Genomic DNA, 17,820 nt, shown 5'->3' with positions numbered 1-17,820 from the left:
AATGTTTGTTGTTGTTGTTGTTTGATTTTGTCGTTCGTCTTGGCTCGCTTTCTTAATATCGGCTTATCTCATCAATCTAATGCATCCTTTTTTACTCCAGTGAGTTAATTGCTTTGGAGGCTATCTTTTCGTTCATACACCAGTTTTTTTTTGAAAAATAGTTGAATTTTTTGTGTTTTTCTATCTGTTCCTCATTTGGTAGACAATTATGCCAAAATTGTGGATGAGCGGGGTCGGAACCTTATGTGCGATCGCACATTACCGAGCCGCCTTGTTTTAAATTTATGTTAAAACAATTTACGCACTCAGTGTTGTGGCTAACTTAAAGTTCCCCGTAGATGAAACTTAGTAAACTAAACGGGAGTGAAAAGTTCTTCCAAATATTTTACCCAAAAGCAAAATCCAGACAACTCCTCAAAGGTTATACATCTTTGTTATGCCATTTTAGGATCAAATGATACATCCATTGAATGGAACAAAAACAAAAGTTGTATTTTAAAAATCTGTCCTAATGGTTTTTTATTTGCGACTCTAGAGGTAACGTAAGAACATCAAAATCATCAATCTACATTTATTTTTGCGTGTACCTGGTTCAATCTTTCTTTTATTGCTGGATAGAATTAATCGTATTAGACACGGAGTGATAAATTTATCGAGTTTATCTTTGTATAAGCTGTAGAGTGAGAGTTAGAACATTATACAGACGGAAGATCGTCCGGACGTTTAAGCTTGAAGTTATTAAAGTTATTAATTTTCGTCACATCTTAAATTTTTAAAATCCTTTGGAGTTTTCAAGATTAACCTCTAGATATAAAGTGGTTTTTTGGCGTGAAATTTAACCCGTGGATCTTGAAAAAGGCAAAATACTAATTTTTCAGAAAGTTGTTTTAAATGTTGAAATTCAATTTTGTAGAACTATAAAATTTCCAATCAGTGGGCCAGCAAATCAATGTGTTTGGTATTGATTTTGTATAGCATGATACTTTGCTTACTCACCTTGAAGAACCCGAATTGTATCTAAATTTTTGGAATTTTTCTAAGTACATTTTGATTTACCGTTTCCATTATAAACTACTCATGAAAATATAATGTGCAGTATTCTTCTGAGATCATTTTGTTTCTACATATTCATTTCTTCAACCCATATTTTACAACATAAATTCTGTTCATTTTTCAGATATTTCAGTTTCGAGAACCATTGCATACTAAAGTAGAAATGGCAGCTATACTAGGTTATATCAATGACGTTTCTCGAGAACTACGTGCCAAATTGATTGAGTTCTTGAGAGCTGCATGTCTATTTAAAAATTTTTTCTACAACGGTAAATTTGTAGATTGAGTTAACTTTTGAATTAGTTTGATTGAGTTAACTTTTCAAGTTTTCTTGAGAGTTTTGTAAATGAGAGGTGTCGGAGCATTATGTGCTAACGCACCTTACCGAGCCTCCTTGTTTCATTAAGCGCTCTATCAGTTCTTATACTGAATAATCCTCAAAGACAACAAGCAGCCTTATCACTTCTGTAGACCACCACTGTTTTCTTTGACCAGGTTGACCAGTTTTACGAGCACAGTTCCCGTTTATTAATAGCTACTGCATAATGTCGCATTTAAGTTGCTTTCCTAATCAGTAAATTTTAGATCTACCACCGTCGAAATATTCGTGTCGGATACAGGATAAATTTGAGAGGTTTCAGCTGCTGAGTAATTTTTGATTTTCAGCATCTGTAGTGAGTTTTCTTTTTCAGTCAAATTAATTTTTCAGTATAGTTGAAATTGAATCACTCTGAGCCTTAAGTGCATTTCATGCTGAAAATTTTGATCAAATTTTGATGTAAGGGTAATACTTGTTTCATGATAATGGCAAATTGTTCTCATTTTGAAAGGACTGTGATTGATTTAAGAACATTTAAGAACGTTAACGTTTTTTAAAAACATTTGATTGAATTTCTATTTGAAAATTTACGTATTGCTTTGATTGCTCTTCTCAGGACAAGAGAAACTTTTTGTTGAGTATAATAATTTTATTCCCTCAAAAATTGTAAGCCCTTTTCGATAATATATTTGTTTACATTTTAATGGTATTCTATTTTGTACATTCTTGTCCTGTAAACACCTTAAAACCAATTTTGAGTCAGAAAAAATTAAGTTCATTTTTTCTGTGTAACCAATGGCGGCAAATTTTCTAGTGATACTGATCGCGTTAACAGCATATAATCATATCAGAGCTGATAAATGCAAACAAATTCGCTCGTTTTTGACAAAATGTTCCTTCTCTCTCCCTAAAACTCGTATCTACCACACAGTTATGGTACCTGACATAGGAATGAACCAATTGAAATGCTTGGATAAAATGGAGAGTTTTGATTGGTCCACTGGTGTTTATTGCCAGGAGAGTTTGTTCTGTGGGATGGGTTTGGACTTGACAAGAGACTACAGTTATTTAACATCCAGAGAAGTGGTTCCGGTGAAGGAAACTTGCAACATTTTGGTCAGACACGACATACAAAGTTGTGATCAAGTTTTCGCTTCTTTTTATAAAGTGGGGATTATAAAAGGTTGGTAAAAGCAGCAGAATAAAACTGTTTTCTCTTGATGAAAATAACAAATATAAAGCTTCCAAAATAATTGTCAACAGAGAGAGCTTATAATTGTTTTTGTATCTGAAAACATAAATTTGTGTCATTGCTTTTTGTTGTGCTAACTATCAAAAGCAAGTATTCTTTGTATCCTAAGTACTAATTGATTAGGCCAAATTAAGACAATGTTGACGGAAATTAAAATTTTTTAAACATCTAGAGAACATTTAGTTAAAAATTGCCTGCAAAATTTTGCCATTTGAGAACACTATTGATCTGACTGAAGTAGATTAGAAAATTGGTGCCGTGAAAAACACATCTACCTATATTCAAATGCCAATTCAACAACTTAGGGATGCAATCAGTTGAAATTTTGTGTTTTTGTCGTACTTAACCTCTGTGCAATTACAGAGGCGATATGGCTCATATTGAAAAAAATACACTAAGTTTTAGATCTGAAAAGGCCACAAACATTAACCAAGGCATGACTGAGTTAAAAATTTAGCGCTCTTGGCTATGTCTAGCGTCCCATGGGACTTGATAGGCAACTATTACATCTGAATAAATTATGACAACCGAAGTTCAATGCTAACATGGGCTTTATTTCATAATAGAACAGACGGGGGTGCTTTTCGTTTTGGCGAATTTTTTTTTTACAAACATGCGATTGGTTGAAATAACAAATCAAAAGAAAACTTCATTTTATTATTATATAAACTGATTGAATGCGCATTTGAAATAAAGTATTAACTTTTGTGTTGTGCTTTGTGTGTTGTGTTTTTTTTACAAAGGTGACCGAAATTTCTTAATTCGCCGTCATTGGTTTCTTTGATGCGTCCTTTGATTGCCAAAACTAAAAGAATGGAAACGAAATAAAGAAAAATTTTAACAGTTTTCACAAAACCCATCAATTAACACCATATGTCTACTTCATTAATTTAAGTATTGCAATGCGTCTTTCACCATGTTTTAAATGACGACAAAAACATATCATATTGAAATAATGATATGACCAATGCATAAGTCTCATTACAATTCATCTCCAAGAACACTATTAGTTAGACGCCCTTTTGCGAGACCTTTTTATCAATGTTCAGTAAATCAGTTTTCTTAAGTCCTTCCTTATCTTAAGCTGAATAACAATATTTAACGTTAGAATTAAAACGTCTCCTTAACGCGTTTGAAAACAAAATATTCTCTCAGTGGAGAGATGTATTTCAAATATTGAATGCTGCTGAGGAGGTTTTTATTAAAATATCGAAAATCGTCGTTATATTGAATAAATGCATTCAAAAAATTCTACAATTTTTTAGATCTACTGTTATATATTAGATCTACTGTTATATATAAATATATCTCTGGACGTAAATTAGATCTTTCCATTTAGTTGACTTTGGGTAGGTTGCTCTTGGTTGATGTACTGTTAATTTCTTAAATTTTTGAAACTTTTTTTCTGTTTTGTCGTAAACATAACAAAAGACATTAACACTGTGTAAATATGTTATGTGGTTCAAGATTACTGCTAATTCTAAATTTTCAGGTTTTTTAAAAATAATAATTAGCTACAATTGGCTTCAAATTTTCAGCTCATAATTTTTTGAGTTTAATATTCTCATTGACTTAAGCGATATCAAATTTTGAATGGCAGTGTTTGGTGCTTAGTAAAATTTTCATCTAATATCACTTTTTTGTTTCTCTGTATTGTTTCATTGTCATCGATCATAAAAATTCAAGGTTTCTAATGGGTTTTTATGTGTTTATCTGGGTTACCAAAATTCTTACTTGCCGTACTAGGTGTTTATATATATATATATATATATATATATATATATATATATATATATATATATATACATATATATATAAGTTTTTTGTAACTAACCAGGTCATATTTGATTTGTATTATTTGTTAGTAGTCATACAATGGTCAAATGTACAAATAAACAAATTTTCTACAACAATGCTTCAATGATCATTTCCTAAGTTACTGACACTAAAAAAGTTGATCGACGCTGCAGCACTTTGTTATAAAACTTTCTTCAAGTGATCTTACCAGATCGTTTATGATTTATATGAGTTCTTATTAGTCATTCAAGGATCATAAAACTTTTTGCGATGCAACATTTTGGAGATGCAAATAGTGAGTTTCATGAGCAGAAAATAATTAAGCTATATAGAACTTCAAATTACAAGTGAACACAGAAACAGAGAGTTTAAACAAATCATTCTTTTTCGTCGGAGAGCCTTATTTAAAAAAATTGGGTTTTAAATTAAAATTTTATATTAATGCTACACGGTGCGGGTGGAAATAACAACGGAGATTTTTTTAAAAACCCAACATGTGACAAAAATTTTAACAGGCATCATAATCGTGATTTGATTGCATAGAAATCACTCTTTTAAGTCATCTCATGTGCCCTTTTTCACTATTCTGATAAGCATCTATCTTATATGATCTCACAGTGGTCCTACGAGGATCATAGCTGATTTCGCACAAGTTATTTACTTACTAACTTCTCTCGATAAGCCTCACTGCATTAAGCAATCTCATTTGTATTTATCCCATAAAATGTCACAACGGTCATCATGTTCTCCTTTACTTGATACAAAGATTATTTTTTAAAAAAAATAATCAGTGCTGCATGGAAGATTTGGCAATCTCTTGATAGTTTTGGCACATCTTATATGTCCTGTTAACTTTTTCCAATACTTGATCATGACATAAGGCAAGTGTAATATTTGATATGCATTGATAATATCTTACCAATTCATAAGACTTGAGGTACGTTATTTATCAAAGCAATTCTAACTTTGTTTAATTTTGTTTCTCTCAAATTGTTAGAATTTCGATCAAACTATAGTCTTAAACTTAGTGAGAATTAGAAAGAAAGTTTGACTTACCAGATTAGAAAGACAAGCAATTTGATTTTGATCAAAGAAATTATATAAATGAATCGTCAAGAAATGGTGCTGAGAATCAATATTCGGTTCAAATTGGTGAATCTAGATAACTATTATTAGAGTTAGATTAATTGATGTAAAATCTTCCCAGCATGTATTAAATGATGATGATATCTCCGGAAGTGTGAATGAATTCTCAGAAAAGTGCAAATGCATTCCATTTATGGTTCCCTTTGCGACTGATTTGCAGAAGCAAACCATATTGGGTAACCTTTGCGACCCCCACTATAAATCACGGTGCTAAGATTAGTTTTGTATCTTGACTTTTTCACACTGATAATGGGTATATATACAGCTGATTTTTGAGTCCTTTTTCATCCCCAAATTCAAATCACCATCTTGATCTTATAATCAGATCTCTCCTGTAAATCTCTAAATTCTACTGTAAAATATCATTTTGTTATTCTCTCATTTTTGAGAAATTAATTCTTTTACTTAGTTAAAAACGCCTTTTATTCCGCTTGCGAAAGTCCATAACCCAACAGGTTATGGGCCCAGCAATTTTTTAAGTCATAAAATTAATTTCCAAAACAAAACTAATTTATTGTTGACAGTCATAATCCTTTTCTGCTTAGTACCTTTTCTTTTCACAACTGTTTTGCCTGCTCAAACTTCAATGGATCAACAGACAGTGAAGCTGCTGACCTACACAGGAAAGGCACAGGACTTTCCAATCTGGAGCACAAGATTTGTGGCGATGATGCAGACGAAGGGACTCTACAAATCACTACTGGGGACAGAGGAGCAACCCAATGAGCCTGCGCCACTGGCCAATGGGGCAACCAATGATGAAAAGAAGAACCACAAGGTGCTGAAGGATGCATATGAGAAGGAAGTTGCAGACATCAAGGAGAAACGGAACAATATGTGGTGCCATCTGGCACTGACTCTAGATGCAACAACCCTCATGCTGATGAGACATGACTGTGTGGGAGATGACGGCATTGGAGATGGAGCAAAGGCTTGGAAGCTTTTGCAAGAGAGATTTCAGAGTGTGGAGACGCCGACAGTGGTGACTTTAGTGGCACAGCTTGCTCGACTGCAGCTCGAGGATTCTGAGGATTTGGACAGCTTCTTCATCAGAGGACAGGAGTTGCTCACAAGGCTACAAGAAGCAGGGGAAGCAGTCTCAGAGACCCTCTTCAACGCCTTGGTCCTCAATGGTCTGCCAATGAGGTATGAAAGTTTTTTAATACAGGAAAGCTTCAACCCGGCAACGAACTTCACAGAGTTGAGAAAAAGGCTGCAGAACTTTCATGAGAGCACGGTGCAGAGACACAAGGGACAAAGTGGTTCAGTGGCACTGGCAGTGAAGCGTGACTTCAAGAAGGGACCCAAGAAAGGAAACTGCTTTGTGTGTGGGATCCCTGGACACTTTGCCAAGGACTGCAGGAAGAAGGAGACAGCACAATGCAGCAAGTGTGGTGAGAAGGGTCACCTAGACAGGGCATGCATGAGACAAAGAGATGGAGGCAAACATGAGTCAGTGGCAATGGGTCCAACATTGGCTACACCAGACGAGGAATGCAGGGCAGCTCTTACCCAGTGGAAGACAGCAGGCATGCTAGTGGACAGTGGTTGTACAGATCACATAGTGACGAACATCGATGCGTTTCTGGACTTTGTGCCCATTCAATCAGTGGTCAGAAACCCCAACGGAGAGGCTTCCAGAGTGGTGGGCAGAGGCTGTGTGAGGATCAGCATACCCTCAAACAAAGGGGAATTCCAATGCGAACTCAAAAATGTTCTGTGTGTGCCGGACTATTCTTCAAACCTCCTATCAGTCTCAAGATGCACGGAGTGGGGACATAGCTTCACTTTCGAGAGAGGAAACAGCTGCATGAAACTCCAGAAGGGAACTCGGGTAAAACTAACACAAGAAAATAATTTGTTTTACTTACCCTGCAGCGTTCTAGAATTCAAGATGAGTTCCAACAGCGTGAAACTTGACAGTGCAAGGAAGTGGCACAGACGATTGGGTCATTTGAATCAAGCGGATGTGGTCAGGAATGCACCAGAGACAGTGGGGGAACTCGATGATGTATGCAATGTGTGTGCATTGGCCAAGATCACAAAGACTCCGGTACCAAGAGTGGCAGAGACCCAAGCAGAAGAGAAGCTGGAGAGGGTGTTCACAGACGTGATGGGACCTTTCAGAGTAGAGTCACTGTCAGGGTTCCGGTTCTGCATTGTGTTTGCAGACCAGTACACGAAGTTTGTGTTTGTGGACTTGCTTAAGGCAAAGAGTGAAGCACTGGCCAGCCTGAAGAAATTTGTTCTCAGTGTGGGGACGCCCAAGAAGCTGAGGCAAGACAATGCGAAGGAGTTTCTCTCAGAGCATTTCGAGACGTACTGCTTGGATGCAGGCATTCTACAGGAAAAGACCATACCAGAGACGCCACAACAGAATGGTTTAGCTGAGAGGTGCAACAGGACACTGCTGGAGATGGCAAGATGTTTGCTCATTGACTCAGGACTTCCCAAGATGATGTGGGGAGCAGCAATTCTTCACGCAGCAAGGATCAGAAACTTGGTTGTGAGACGAGGAGAAGAAAAATGCCCAGCAGAGCTGATGAGAGGTATAAAACCTAAGCTTTCAATTAGTAAATTATCTATTTTTGGTTGCACAGTCTTCATGAGGAAGAGGGACAGAGAAGTCAGCAAACTTGAACCCAAGGCACTGGAAGGAAAGTTTGTGGGTTACACTGAAGGAGAAAACGGATACCTGGTGTACATACCCAACACACGCAAGGTGATGGCAGTTCGAGACGTGATCATCAAGGAGTCTGAAGTGGGCTCAATCCCTGACAACAAAGAAACGGCGGACCTACTAGATGATGGGTCGGAACTGGGAGTCTGGCACCCAGATGATGGTCATCAAGATGATGACAACAGAGACAGACAGGACACATCTACTGCAATAAAGGAGGAGTGGCATGACGCAGGGAGCGTGAATACACAAGAAACAACACTGAGACAAGAGGCCTCGGATGTTGGAGAAACAGCACTAGATGAAGGATCTAATGCAACAAGAGAGAGTCACAGAGACTCAGAGTCACTGGAAGACAGTGACACAGAAGACTTCTCACGTTTAGAGACAGTTGGCTTCAATGAAGATGCTCTGGAACACGCGGACAGAGCAGAGCCCAGACGAGGGACACGAGCAAGGAATGTTCCGCAATTTTTTGGAGAAGTCAGGACCCATCTTGCTGTGACTGAGGGCGACTATGTGGAACCCAAAACAGTCTACGAAGCCAAGCAAGGTGACGATTGGGACCAGTGGCACCGGGCAATGAAGGACGAGGTCAAGGCACTCCAAGAAAACGAGACTTGGAACCTAGTGAGACCACCCACAGACAGGGACGTCATACCGTGCAAATGGGTTTACAAAGTGAAATTGGGACCCAGTGGTCAAGTGGACAAATACAAAGCGCGCTATGTGGCGAAAGGCTTCAAACAAGTGGAAGGACTGGACTACTTTGAGACTTTTGCGCCTACCTGTAAGCCAGAGACATTCAGGATTCTACTTCAACTATCAGCGAAGCAGGGCCATGTGATGCACCAATTTGATGTCAAGACTGCTTTCCTGCACTCACCAATCGAGGAAGAAGTGTATCTGGAACAGCCACAGGAGTTTGTAAAACGCGGATCAGATGGGGAGAAGTTAGTATGTCGACTAAATAAATCAATTTATGGTTTGAAACAGGCTGCTAACAACTGGTACAAAGAGCTGGCAAACTTCCTACTGAGACAGGGGTTCACCAGAAGCAGGAACGATCACTGCTTGTTCGCAAGATCAGAAGCAGAGGATCACACCTTCATCTTGGTCTGGGTTGACGACATCATAGTAGCATCAAGAAGTATGACAGTGGTCTCTGATGTCAAGAAGGCACTAGAAGCAACCTTTCACATGGAAGACAGAGGGAGACTACACTGGTTTCTGGGTCTAAGAATCAGACGAGAAGAGGGCAAAGTCACAGTCGACCAAGAACGCTACATAGAAACAATGCTTGAGCGGTTTCAAATGGATCAATGCAAACCCTCAAGAACTCCAGCTGATTTGAATTTGAAACTTCAGACAGCACAGAACGGAGACGAAGAAGTGGACCAGAGGATCTACAGAAGCTTGGTTGGATCACTTCTGTATCTGGCCAAACAGACGAGGCCAGACATCATGTTCGCAGTCAACATTCTGTCCAGACACATGAATGCACCTACCAATCAACACTGGATGTGCGGAAAACGACTTCTGCGATATCTTCAAGGTTCAAAAGGTTTAAAACTTACTTACACAAAAGAGGCTAGTTATGATTTAGTGGGGGAAAGTGATGCAGAGTGGTCTGGAGACGTGAACGACAGAAAATCAACAACGGGCTATTACTTCAAGCTCAACGGACGTGGCGCAGCACTCAGCTGGGGTGTCAAGAAGCAGGCCACAGTTGCTCTTTCTTCATCAGAAGCAGAATATCAGGGCATGGCAGCAGCAGTTCAGGAAGCACTCTACCTGAAACAACTTCTAGAGGATTTTGGCATCCAACAGAAACGTCCAATAGCAATTGGAGAAGACAACCAAAGTTGTATCAGACTCTGCCAAAACCCAGTCATGCACAAAAGGAGCAAGCACATCGAAACAAAGTTTCACTTCATCCGGGTCAAAACAGAGGATGGGACTATTTCAATTCATTACGTTCCTACAGACAAAATGGCAGCGGACATCTTCACAAAGTCCTTACCCGTTTCGAAAGTGGAAACATTCAGAGCAGTTTTGATGGGAACAGACTCTACGCAATCAGCTCAAGTCTGAGTGGGGGTGTTAGAATTTCGATCAAACTATAGTCTTAAACTTAGTGAGAATTAGAAAGAAAGTTTGACTTACCAGATTAGAAAGACAAGCAATTTGATTTTGATCAAAGAAATTATATAAATGAATCGTCAAGAAATGGTGCTGAGAATCAATATTCGGTTCAAATTGGTGAATCTAGATAACTATTATTAGAGTTAGATTAATTGATGTAAAATCTTCCCAGCATGTATTAAATGATGATGATATCTCCGGAAGTGTGAATGAATTCTCAGAAAAGTGCAAATGCATTCCATTTATGGTTCCCTTTGCGACTGATTTGCAGAAGCAAACCATATTGGGTAACCTTTGCGACCCCCACTATAAATCACGGTGCTAAGATTAGTTTTGTATCTTGACTTTTTCACACTGATAATGGGTATATATACAGCTGATTTTTGAGTCCTTTTTCATCCCCAAATTCAAATCACCATCTTGATCTTATAATCAGATCTCTCCTGTAAATCTCTAAATTCTACTGTAAAATATCATTTTGTTATTCTCTCATTTTTGAGAAATTAATTCTTTTACTTAGTTAAAAACGCCTTTTATTCCGCTTGCGAAAGTCCATAACCCAACACAAATGAAACTAATCGCGCTCAGGTTTTTGGTTGGTGTAGAGAGTTAGCCCAGTTATTGGCTTGCCAAATAGAGAATTTTCTAGTGACCGAGTTCAACTGTCGGAGTCATGGTCTGCTGTACTGTCAAGTGAACAACCTAATGGGTTGCAGTGAAGTGTTTGGAGGATTCCAGTGTGAGAATTGTCTCTTAGGGGCTCAAACACTCCCAAGTGATCCCACCAAATGCAAAGGTAACTAAAATTATGAAATGGTTATGTATGCTCAATTCAAACAGCTGACTGACCTCAAATACTTCGTTCTTATACATAAACGGTCAAAAAGGAAATTGAATTCAAAAATGCCGAGAAAATTTTCTTTTCTTCTCTTTGTAAAGAGGGGATTGAAATGCACTATAATTGAATTTGAATGTCTAGAAATTTTACCTTGTTTTGGTGTCGAATTTTTCTTCTGAAATTAATCTAACTTTGTACGTATAATTTGTAAATTGAACGAATAATACCCATAAAGTATAATCGTTTGGCTTTGAAAGAAAAATTGCGGATGCTTTTAATATATTCTCGCAACTGATGGTTGTGTAGGAATCTTTTTGATCCTGATGATTGGGTTTGGCGCAGATGTGCAGAGTGGGGTTGTTTGGTTTTTAATAACGGATACGAACAAATAATTGAATGAATCTTCTATGTTTAGACATAGACGAGTGCTCTCTGGATATGTGTGGCGATAAATCTTTGAAATGTGAGAATAGAGACCTTTCTTACACTTGTACTTGTCAACAGGGATACCAATTCACAGGAGATTATGGAACTAACTGCTCAGGTACATAAACTTAATTGCACTAACAGCCGCTAATGGAAGCGAGATGATCTGAGAGAAGTCACTTTTAGATATTTTAGCCATTCAAGCACTCCCAGGCTGAGGCGTGCTTTAAGGTGTCCGAGGTTGAAACTCTTGCAGACCGAATTCAACCATGATCAGACTTTGACTCGTTTTTAGCAGTGTTGCCCGTTACGTAATCGTTTTGAAGCTTTCAGCTCGTTTTTAAATTATACTTGATTTATACTTATATATTCGCATAAAAATGTAGTCATTAACGTTTTTGACAGATGATCTTTATTTAGCGTGTAACTACCCAGCTACCTTACTTTTGTGTCAATGTTAAGCAGTTTTCCAATTTATGATCTTCACTCAATTCAATTCCACTCTAATGGCAACTGAGGAAATTTGTGTTGAAAAAGGTCACAAAAGGCTTCAAATTTAATTTATGCTATTTTGGTTGGTCACCATTTGATCAAAATTGAAACTTGTTCTCGCCCCCAAATAGCGAGATAGTTAAACTCAATTTTGGTTGAAAACATTATTATTGTTGATTTATTATTTTCGTTCATTAAAATATAATTGTTTACCGTATACTACCAACTTTTCAAGTGATCGAAACCAAATGTCGTTTATGGCCCACTTAGTCTAATTCTAAAAATTCCTGGCGTCTTTTTTCTGGCCATAACCACGTCACTTTTAACTGCTCACGCTTTTTTATTCTTCTCTGTTCTATTTTCAACATTCATACATTCAAGTTGCTTCAATTTTTATCAACTTACACATCGTTTGATTTTAGTTTCGTAGAATGTGAAATTTAGCTGGCTATTGTGTTTGTCATAGACGTAGACGAGTGTGGTGTCCAAAAGTGTGGAGAGAACAGCACAAGTTGTACGAATGAAGAAGGCAGCTATCTATGTGAGTGTGAAGAGGGCTTCTGGTTTGATCAGTCCAGCTATGGATCTACTTGTCAAAGTAACGTCATTTCTTTATCCAAATTTTATTTACTTGTCGTTTTCGACTGAAAACAGCTTGAAAATTAAAATTTATCTTGCTCTGCTGGTAAGGATACAATTGTAAACAACCCTAATACTTGAGATTACGACTTTACGCGACCGAGTAAATTTTCCTACAGAGCTTTTCTGCCCTATTCGAGTATTGTTGTCTTTTTTGCAAAGTTTTTTTTCTTAAAGGCAAAAAGGATAATCTCTGGTGTGAAATGATACGATCTGTTATGCTTCCCGTCTGTATCAAGATTCTGTTTAAAATATAACGTTAATGGTTAATGAGCTGAGATATCGTCTTCTTAGTCTGTTTCCTCTCCCGCGTGAACACATTTTTGGTTTCACTTTGCGTCTTTCCATTGATACAAGTTTGCATGGCTTAAAGCGATGGGACTGCAACCAAAATTGATATCTTATCTACCCTTGTTGGGTTGTAAAATTAAACCACGTATCATTTATGAGCAATGAATTATGAAGTGAACAGAGAATACTCTCAATTAAAAAAATAGAGCATATTTCTATTAGGGCTCAGGAATTCAGACGTGAACAGGTGCGATGTCAACAGCAAGTGTGGAGAGAACAGTCTCAATTGTAGCTTTGAAGAAGATGGGAGTCTCAAGTGCGAATGTAAAGAAGGTTTCTGGCTCGACAAATCCACAAGTGACGACTCTGTATGCCGAGGTAAAACCACTTCTATTTAAAATCTTTAAAACCTATTTGGGCGGCACTTACCAATATATATATATATATATATATATATATATATATGTATATATATATATATATAATATATATATATATATATATATATATATATATATATATACATTCATACATACATATATATATATATATATATATATATATATATATATATATTGAAGGGCTGAATAACATCATACTCAAAACGCATAGAGTATGCTATAGTTGCTATTTTGACTTTCTAGTCAATAACTGTTTCCAAAATGGAATTTTCCCAAAATAATTAAAAAAGCAGTAGTAATTCAAATTCATTAGGGCAAAAATACTGATGAAGCAGACAACTGCAGGACAATGACCTTATTAACAACGATTGAGAAAAAATTTAGAGAGAATTCTCTTTAGATGAATGACCACATTTCTTGAGAAATTTGATTTGATGAATAAAAATTTATTGGGTTTTCAAACCACAAAAAAATCACTGAAGCATGGTAAATTTTCTCGAGGGCATCAAAAAAGACTGAGAAAATGGATGTAAAGAAATAAGAGCTGTTTTTATAGATCTGAAGAAAACATTCGAAAATATAGAGATGCAAGGGCCTGTACTAATTTTACTGAAGTCTTATTTGAGTGAAAGAGAACAATGCTTGAAATCAGTCAAATATGGAGTGTTGCAGGGTTCGGTGCTAGGACCACTTCTCTTCCTGGTTTATATAGACGATATTCAGGACTTCTGCGGTGCTGCAATGCAACCTTGTTTGGTGATATCGCCGTTGTGTAAGTAAATGTGTGTTCGGCTAGATAAAAATTACGAGATCAATAGAGTCTGTTGCCGACTATGTCATGCGAAAAAAACTGACCCTCAATTTAACGAAAACGCACCTTTTGAATCTGAAAGCAAATGTAAGAGTTTTCTTGACCAGATACAATAATGAAAAATGAAACAAACAGTCACAAAACGTCTGTAAGAAGACGTGACTTCAAATTGAAGAAAATTTTATTTTTAATAGGACTTTTTTTTAATTAAACTCAAAACTGTCCAAATTTTTTTGTTTTGTTGTATAAATTGAGATCATTTCTAACAAGTGCACAGCTTTTTTATAACTTATAAAATTTACGTACAACCGATACTAAGCTTTGGCGTTTTAGTCTATGGAACTAATAGCAAGAAATTACTTCAAACACTAGATGCAAAAACAAAACAAATAGCTAAAATCATCTTCATTAATAAAACCAAACCAACAATGCCAAAATAAGAAAATTAAAATAATCATTCGATCAAAAACTTGCGCATTCTTGAATTGTTCAAAAAATTAACAGAGATATTTAGATTTGAATGCGAAATAAGTAGTGTAAAATATCTTATGACAGAAGAAGGAATAGAATCAAGTAAGTTAAAAGAGAAAATCCCGGTAGTTAAAAAGCACAATTATGGTGAGTGGATGTAAGCCTAAACGAAGAGTTAAAAATGAATAAGATTAATAAATTAAATTAGGTCATGTTTAACTTGAAATTTAACCCCCATTTTAATTCAAAAGTACCAATGTTGAGTAAAAACGAATTGAAACGTTATCAGTATAGTTTCAGAGACAAATAAGTTAGCAATAATGAACAATTTATTTTTTTAATGCATTAAGGTGACCATTGTTTTAAATCCTCTGCACCTTAAGCATCTGACTATCTGTCTTTTTAAAGTTTTTCAGTACTGCTACTGGCATCTCTTGACTAAGATCGTCAGACCTTTTGATGACATATCAAGTAAGTGGCGGTTTTGTGCGGCCTAGTTTGTGCTGCAATGCTAACTTTCTTGAAAATAGTTTATTATTAAAGTATTTTTTACCTTTTTTAAATACTTTGCAAGGTTTTAGATGAAAATGTTAGATTACTTATAGAGACCAAGAATATCTAATAGTCAAATAAACTGGCGCTCAAAATCTTTTAAAATTATAATTTTAGATGGTACGCTGATTTGAAGAATTATTTTGGCCATCGTTTACGATGTGTCCACTGTGCAAACTCAGGTCACAGCAAAAGATTAAGTTTGAAAAACGTGAGAGCAGTATACCTGATACCAAACAATTTGAGAAACCTTTTGAGCCTATATTATAGTTGAAGACAGCAAATATGAAAAATGTAAAGTTAAGGTTTTTTAAATAAAAAATATTCATTTAACCACTGCTAAATTAAACAGAAATAAATCGCCAGGTAATCTGAAACCTCCGCCAAACAAATTTTAAAACCATTTTGATTGAATGGATCCATAGAAATGATACAGCTCCTGTTCTGAAATACGCTCACTTCATATATCCCTAATAAAGAAGCCAGGAACCGCTTTTACTAATTACTACTTGGCCATCGTATTGTTTCGAAACACTTTCAATGACCTCTTTTGATCTTAGTGATTGACTATCACAGTCAACTTAATAACTATTAAGTAAACAATTTGGTTTTGAAAACACAAAGAATGACAACAAAACCTGTACGCTATCTAACATCACCTATTATGGAGAGTTTGGAAAGTGATAGAAAAAATGCAGTTAATGTTTTGGATCTTTGTTAATTCAAGTTCGCAAAAAGTTTCCCTTATAGAAGCAGATTATTAAATTTTCCACTGATTTTAAGTTGGTCCCAACTTTTCGGCAAAACCATTGTCAACAATGCGTTCCTCGGGACACAACTTTGGGAGCTCTTTTTGCTTTTTTTTAAATATATTAATGACTTATCGAAAGAGAGAACGATAACTGTGATCTTTCCTAATTTAGGCACAGCAATAGTATTTTGTTGGCTTTTTCTGAAACGTTGACAAAACATTGGCAAATTTAGGCAAAAACTTTTGGCAAAAAACAAATCTTTGCAAGAAAAGTCTATTCATAAGCTGATTGAAGGGGGCTGCTTCTATTCAACGTGATGTCATAGCCCAGGTTGAGGTCGCGCTCGAAATCACCTCTGATCAGACCGTCCCAGACAAGTGGGACCTCTGATCAGACCGTCCCAGACCGAAGTGACCTCTGATCAGACGAGTATGCGCTCGAAGATCGTTGTGCGCTCGAAGTGCGCTCGAAGCCGCCTCTGATCAGACGAGTTCCAGACCGAAGTGACCCCTGATCAGACAAGTTCCAGACCATTGTCCAGACGAGTTCCAGACCATTGTCCAGACTAAAGTGCGCTCGAAATATTGTCCCAGACTAAAGTGCGCTCGAAATCACCTCTGATCAGAGAATGATTTTGAACATGAACAAATCTCTCAATATCGTTATAATATATTCATTTCATCTATCATTTTATCAATCTTATATTCAACTAACAAAAAAACCAATCCTGAAAGTATTGTTAATGAAAGTAAATCGAAAAAAAAATGATCAAAAAAATTACTGAGTATGCCATTTTTTATGCTTTTAACTGAAAAAATGAACTTAGACAGCTCTGCATAAAAACGTCTTGATCTACTGTGATTCAAAATCTTTTCTTGAGGGGACCGGCATTTGTTATCAGCTGGACCCCTTGGTTCTGATCAAACCCATCAGATTCTCAGATGAAGTTACGATCAGAATGCTGTTTTATTGTTGTCTCTCACCCGAGACAACCAAAGTCAGTAAGAAAACAAAAAAAAATTGAAAAAAAATTTAGCTCGAATTGGTCTCTGGTCAGACTAGTGTGCGCTCGAACCGGCCTCTGATCAGACTAGTGTGCGCTTGAAACTGCCTCTGATCAGACCGTCCCAGAACAAAGTGGCCTCTGATCAGGCAAGTTCCAGACCATTGTCCAGACAAAAGTGCGTTCGAAGCCTTTTCCAGACCATGTAATTCGAGCGCACCGGGAACATGTGTGCGCTCGAAACTCGTCTGATCAGGGGTCACTTCGGTCTGGCCACCTCGACCTGGGAGGACCAGCGCATGGTTGCTGTTATATCTATGAATTTTCAAATTTGCATTTTTGTCCTGTGGATTGTGGCTATGTTTAGCGTGGAAATTTACCCATCTGGAGTATGAAAGGTTGCTATTTTTATCAACAATTTGATTGCTGCTGAGATATTTTATTGAAAGTGGCGTTCATTACTTCACATTTTAATTTTACAAATCCTTGAAGTTTAATGCACTGTTATTTATCAGAAAATTTAAAAAGCGGTAATTGCTTCAAATTTCACTGCACGAAAACCGCCGAGAAATAGATTAGGAGCAAACCACAATACCATAAAAAATCAGCTCAAAATTAAAAAAATAGTTAATGAGGACATCCACGAAAATCGCATTAGGATACTTAATTGAACATATTTTTTATAACAATTATGTCTCGTTCTTGCGTATCAAAGCGAGAAACTAATTGTAAATTATCCTTTGAGTTTAATT

At 36.6% G+C, this 17,820-nt stretch overlaps 1 protein-coding gene across 1 annotated transcript in view; it reads left to right on the top strand.

Annotated features, from left to right (window-relative positions):
- Nucleotides 1-2,475: 2,475 nt before the first annotated feature.
- Nucleotides 2,476-17,820, top strand: part of LOC142341367 (uncharacterized) — a 19,034-nt gene continuing 3,689 nt past the window's right edge. The window contains exons 1-6 of the mRNA XM_075392295.1: nucleotides 2,476-2,555; nucleotides 11,042-11,188; nucleotides 11,646-11,774; nucleotides 12,615-12,746; nucleotides 13,301-13,456; nucleotides 14,036-14,251. Coding sequence (XP_075248410.1) covers nucleotides 11,098-11,188; nucleotides 11,646-11,774; nucleotides 12,615-12,746; nucleotides 13,301-13,456; nucleotides 14,036-14,251 — 724 coding nt within the window. The 5' untranslated portion in view covers nucleotides 2,476-2,555; nucleotides 11,042-11,097. The remainder of the gene's footprint in view (nucleotides 2,556-11,041; nucleotides 11,189-11,645; nucleotides 11,775-12,614; nucleotides 12,747-13,300; nucleotides 13,457-14,035; nucleotides 14,252-17,820) is intronic.

This window comes from Convolutriloba macropyga, chromosome 6, assembly GCF_964194025.1.
Source record: "Convolutriloba macropyga chromosome 6, txConMacr16.3, whole genome shotgun sequence".
In the NCBI taxonomy this organism is placed as follows: Eukaryota; Metazoa; Xenacoelomorpha; order Acoela; family Convolutidae; genus Convolutriloba; species Convolutriloba macropyga.
The sequence above is the reverse complement of the archived record's forward strand: the minus strand, read 5'-3'. Positions and strand labels throughout refer to the sequence as shown.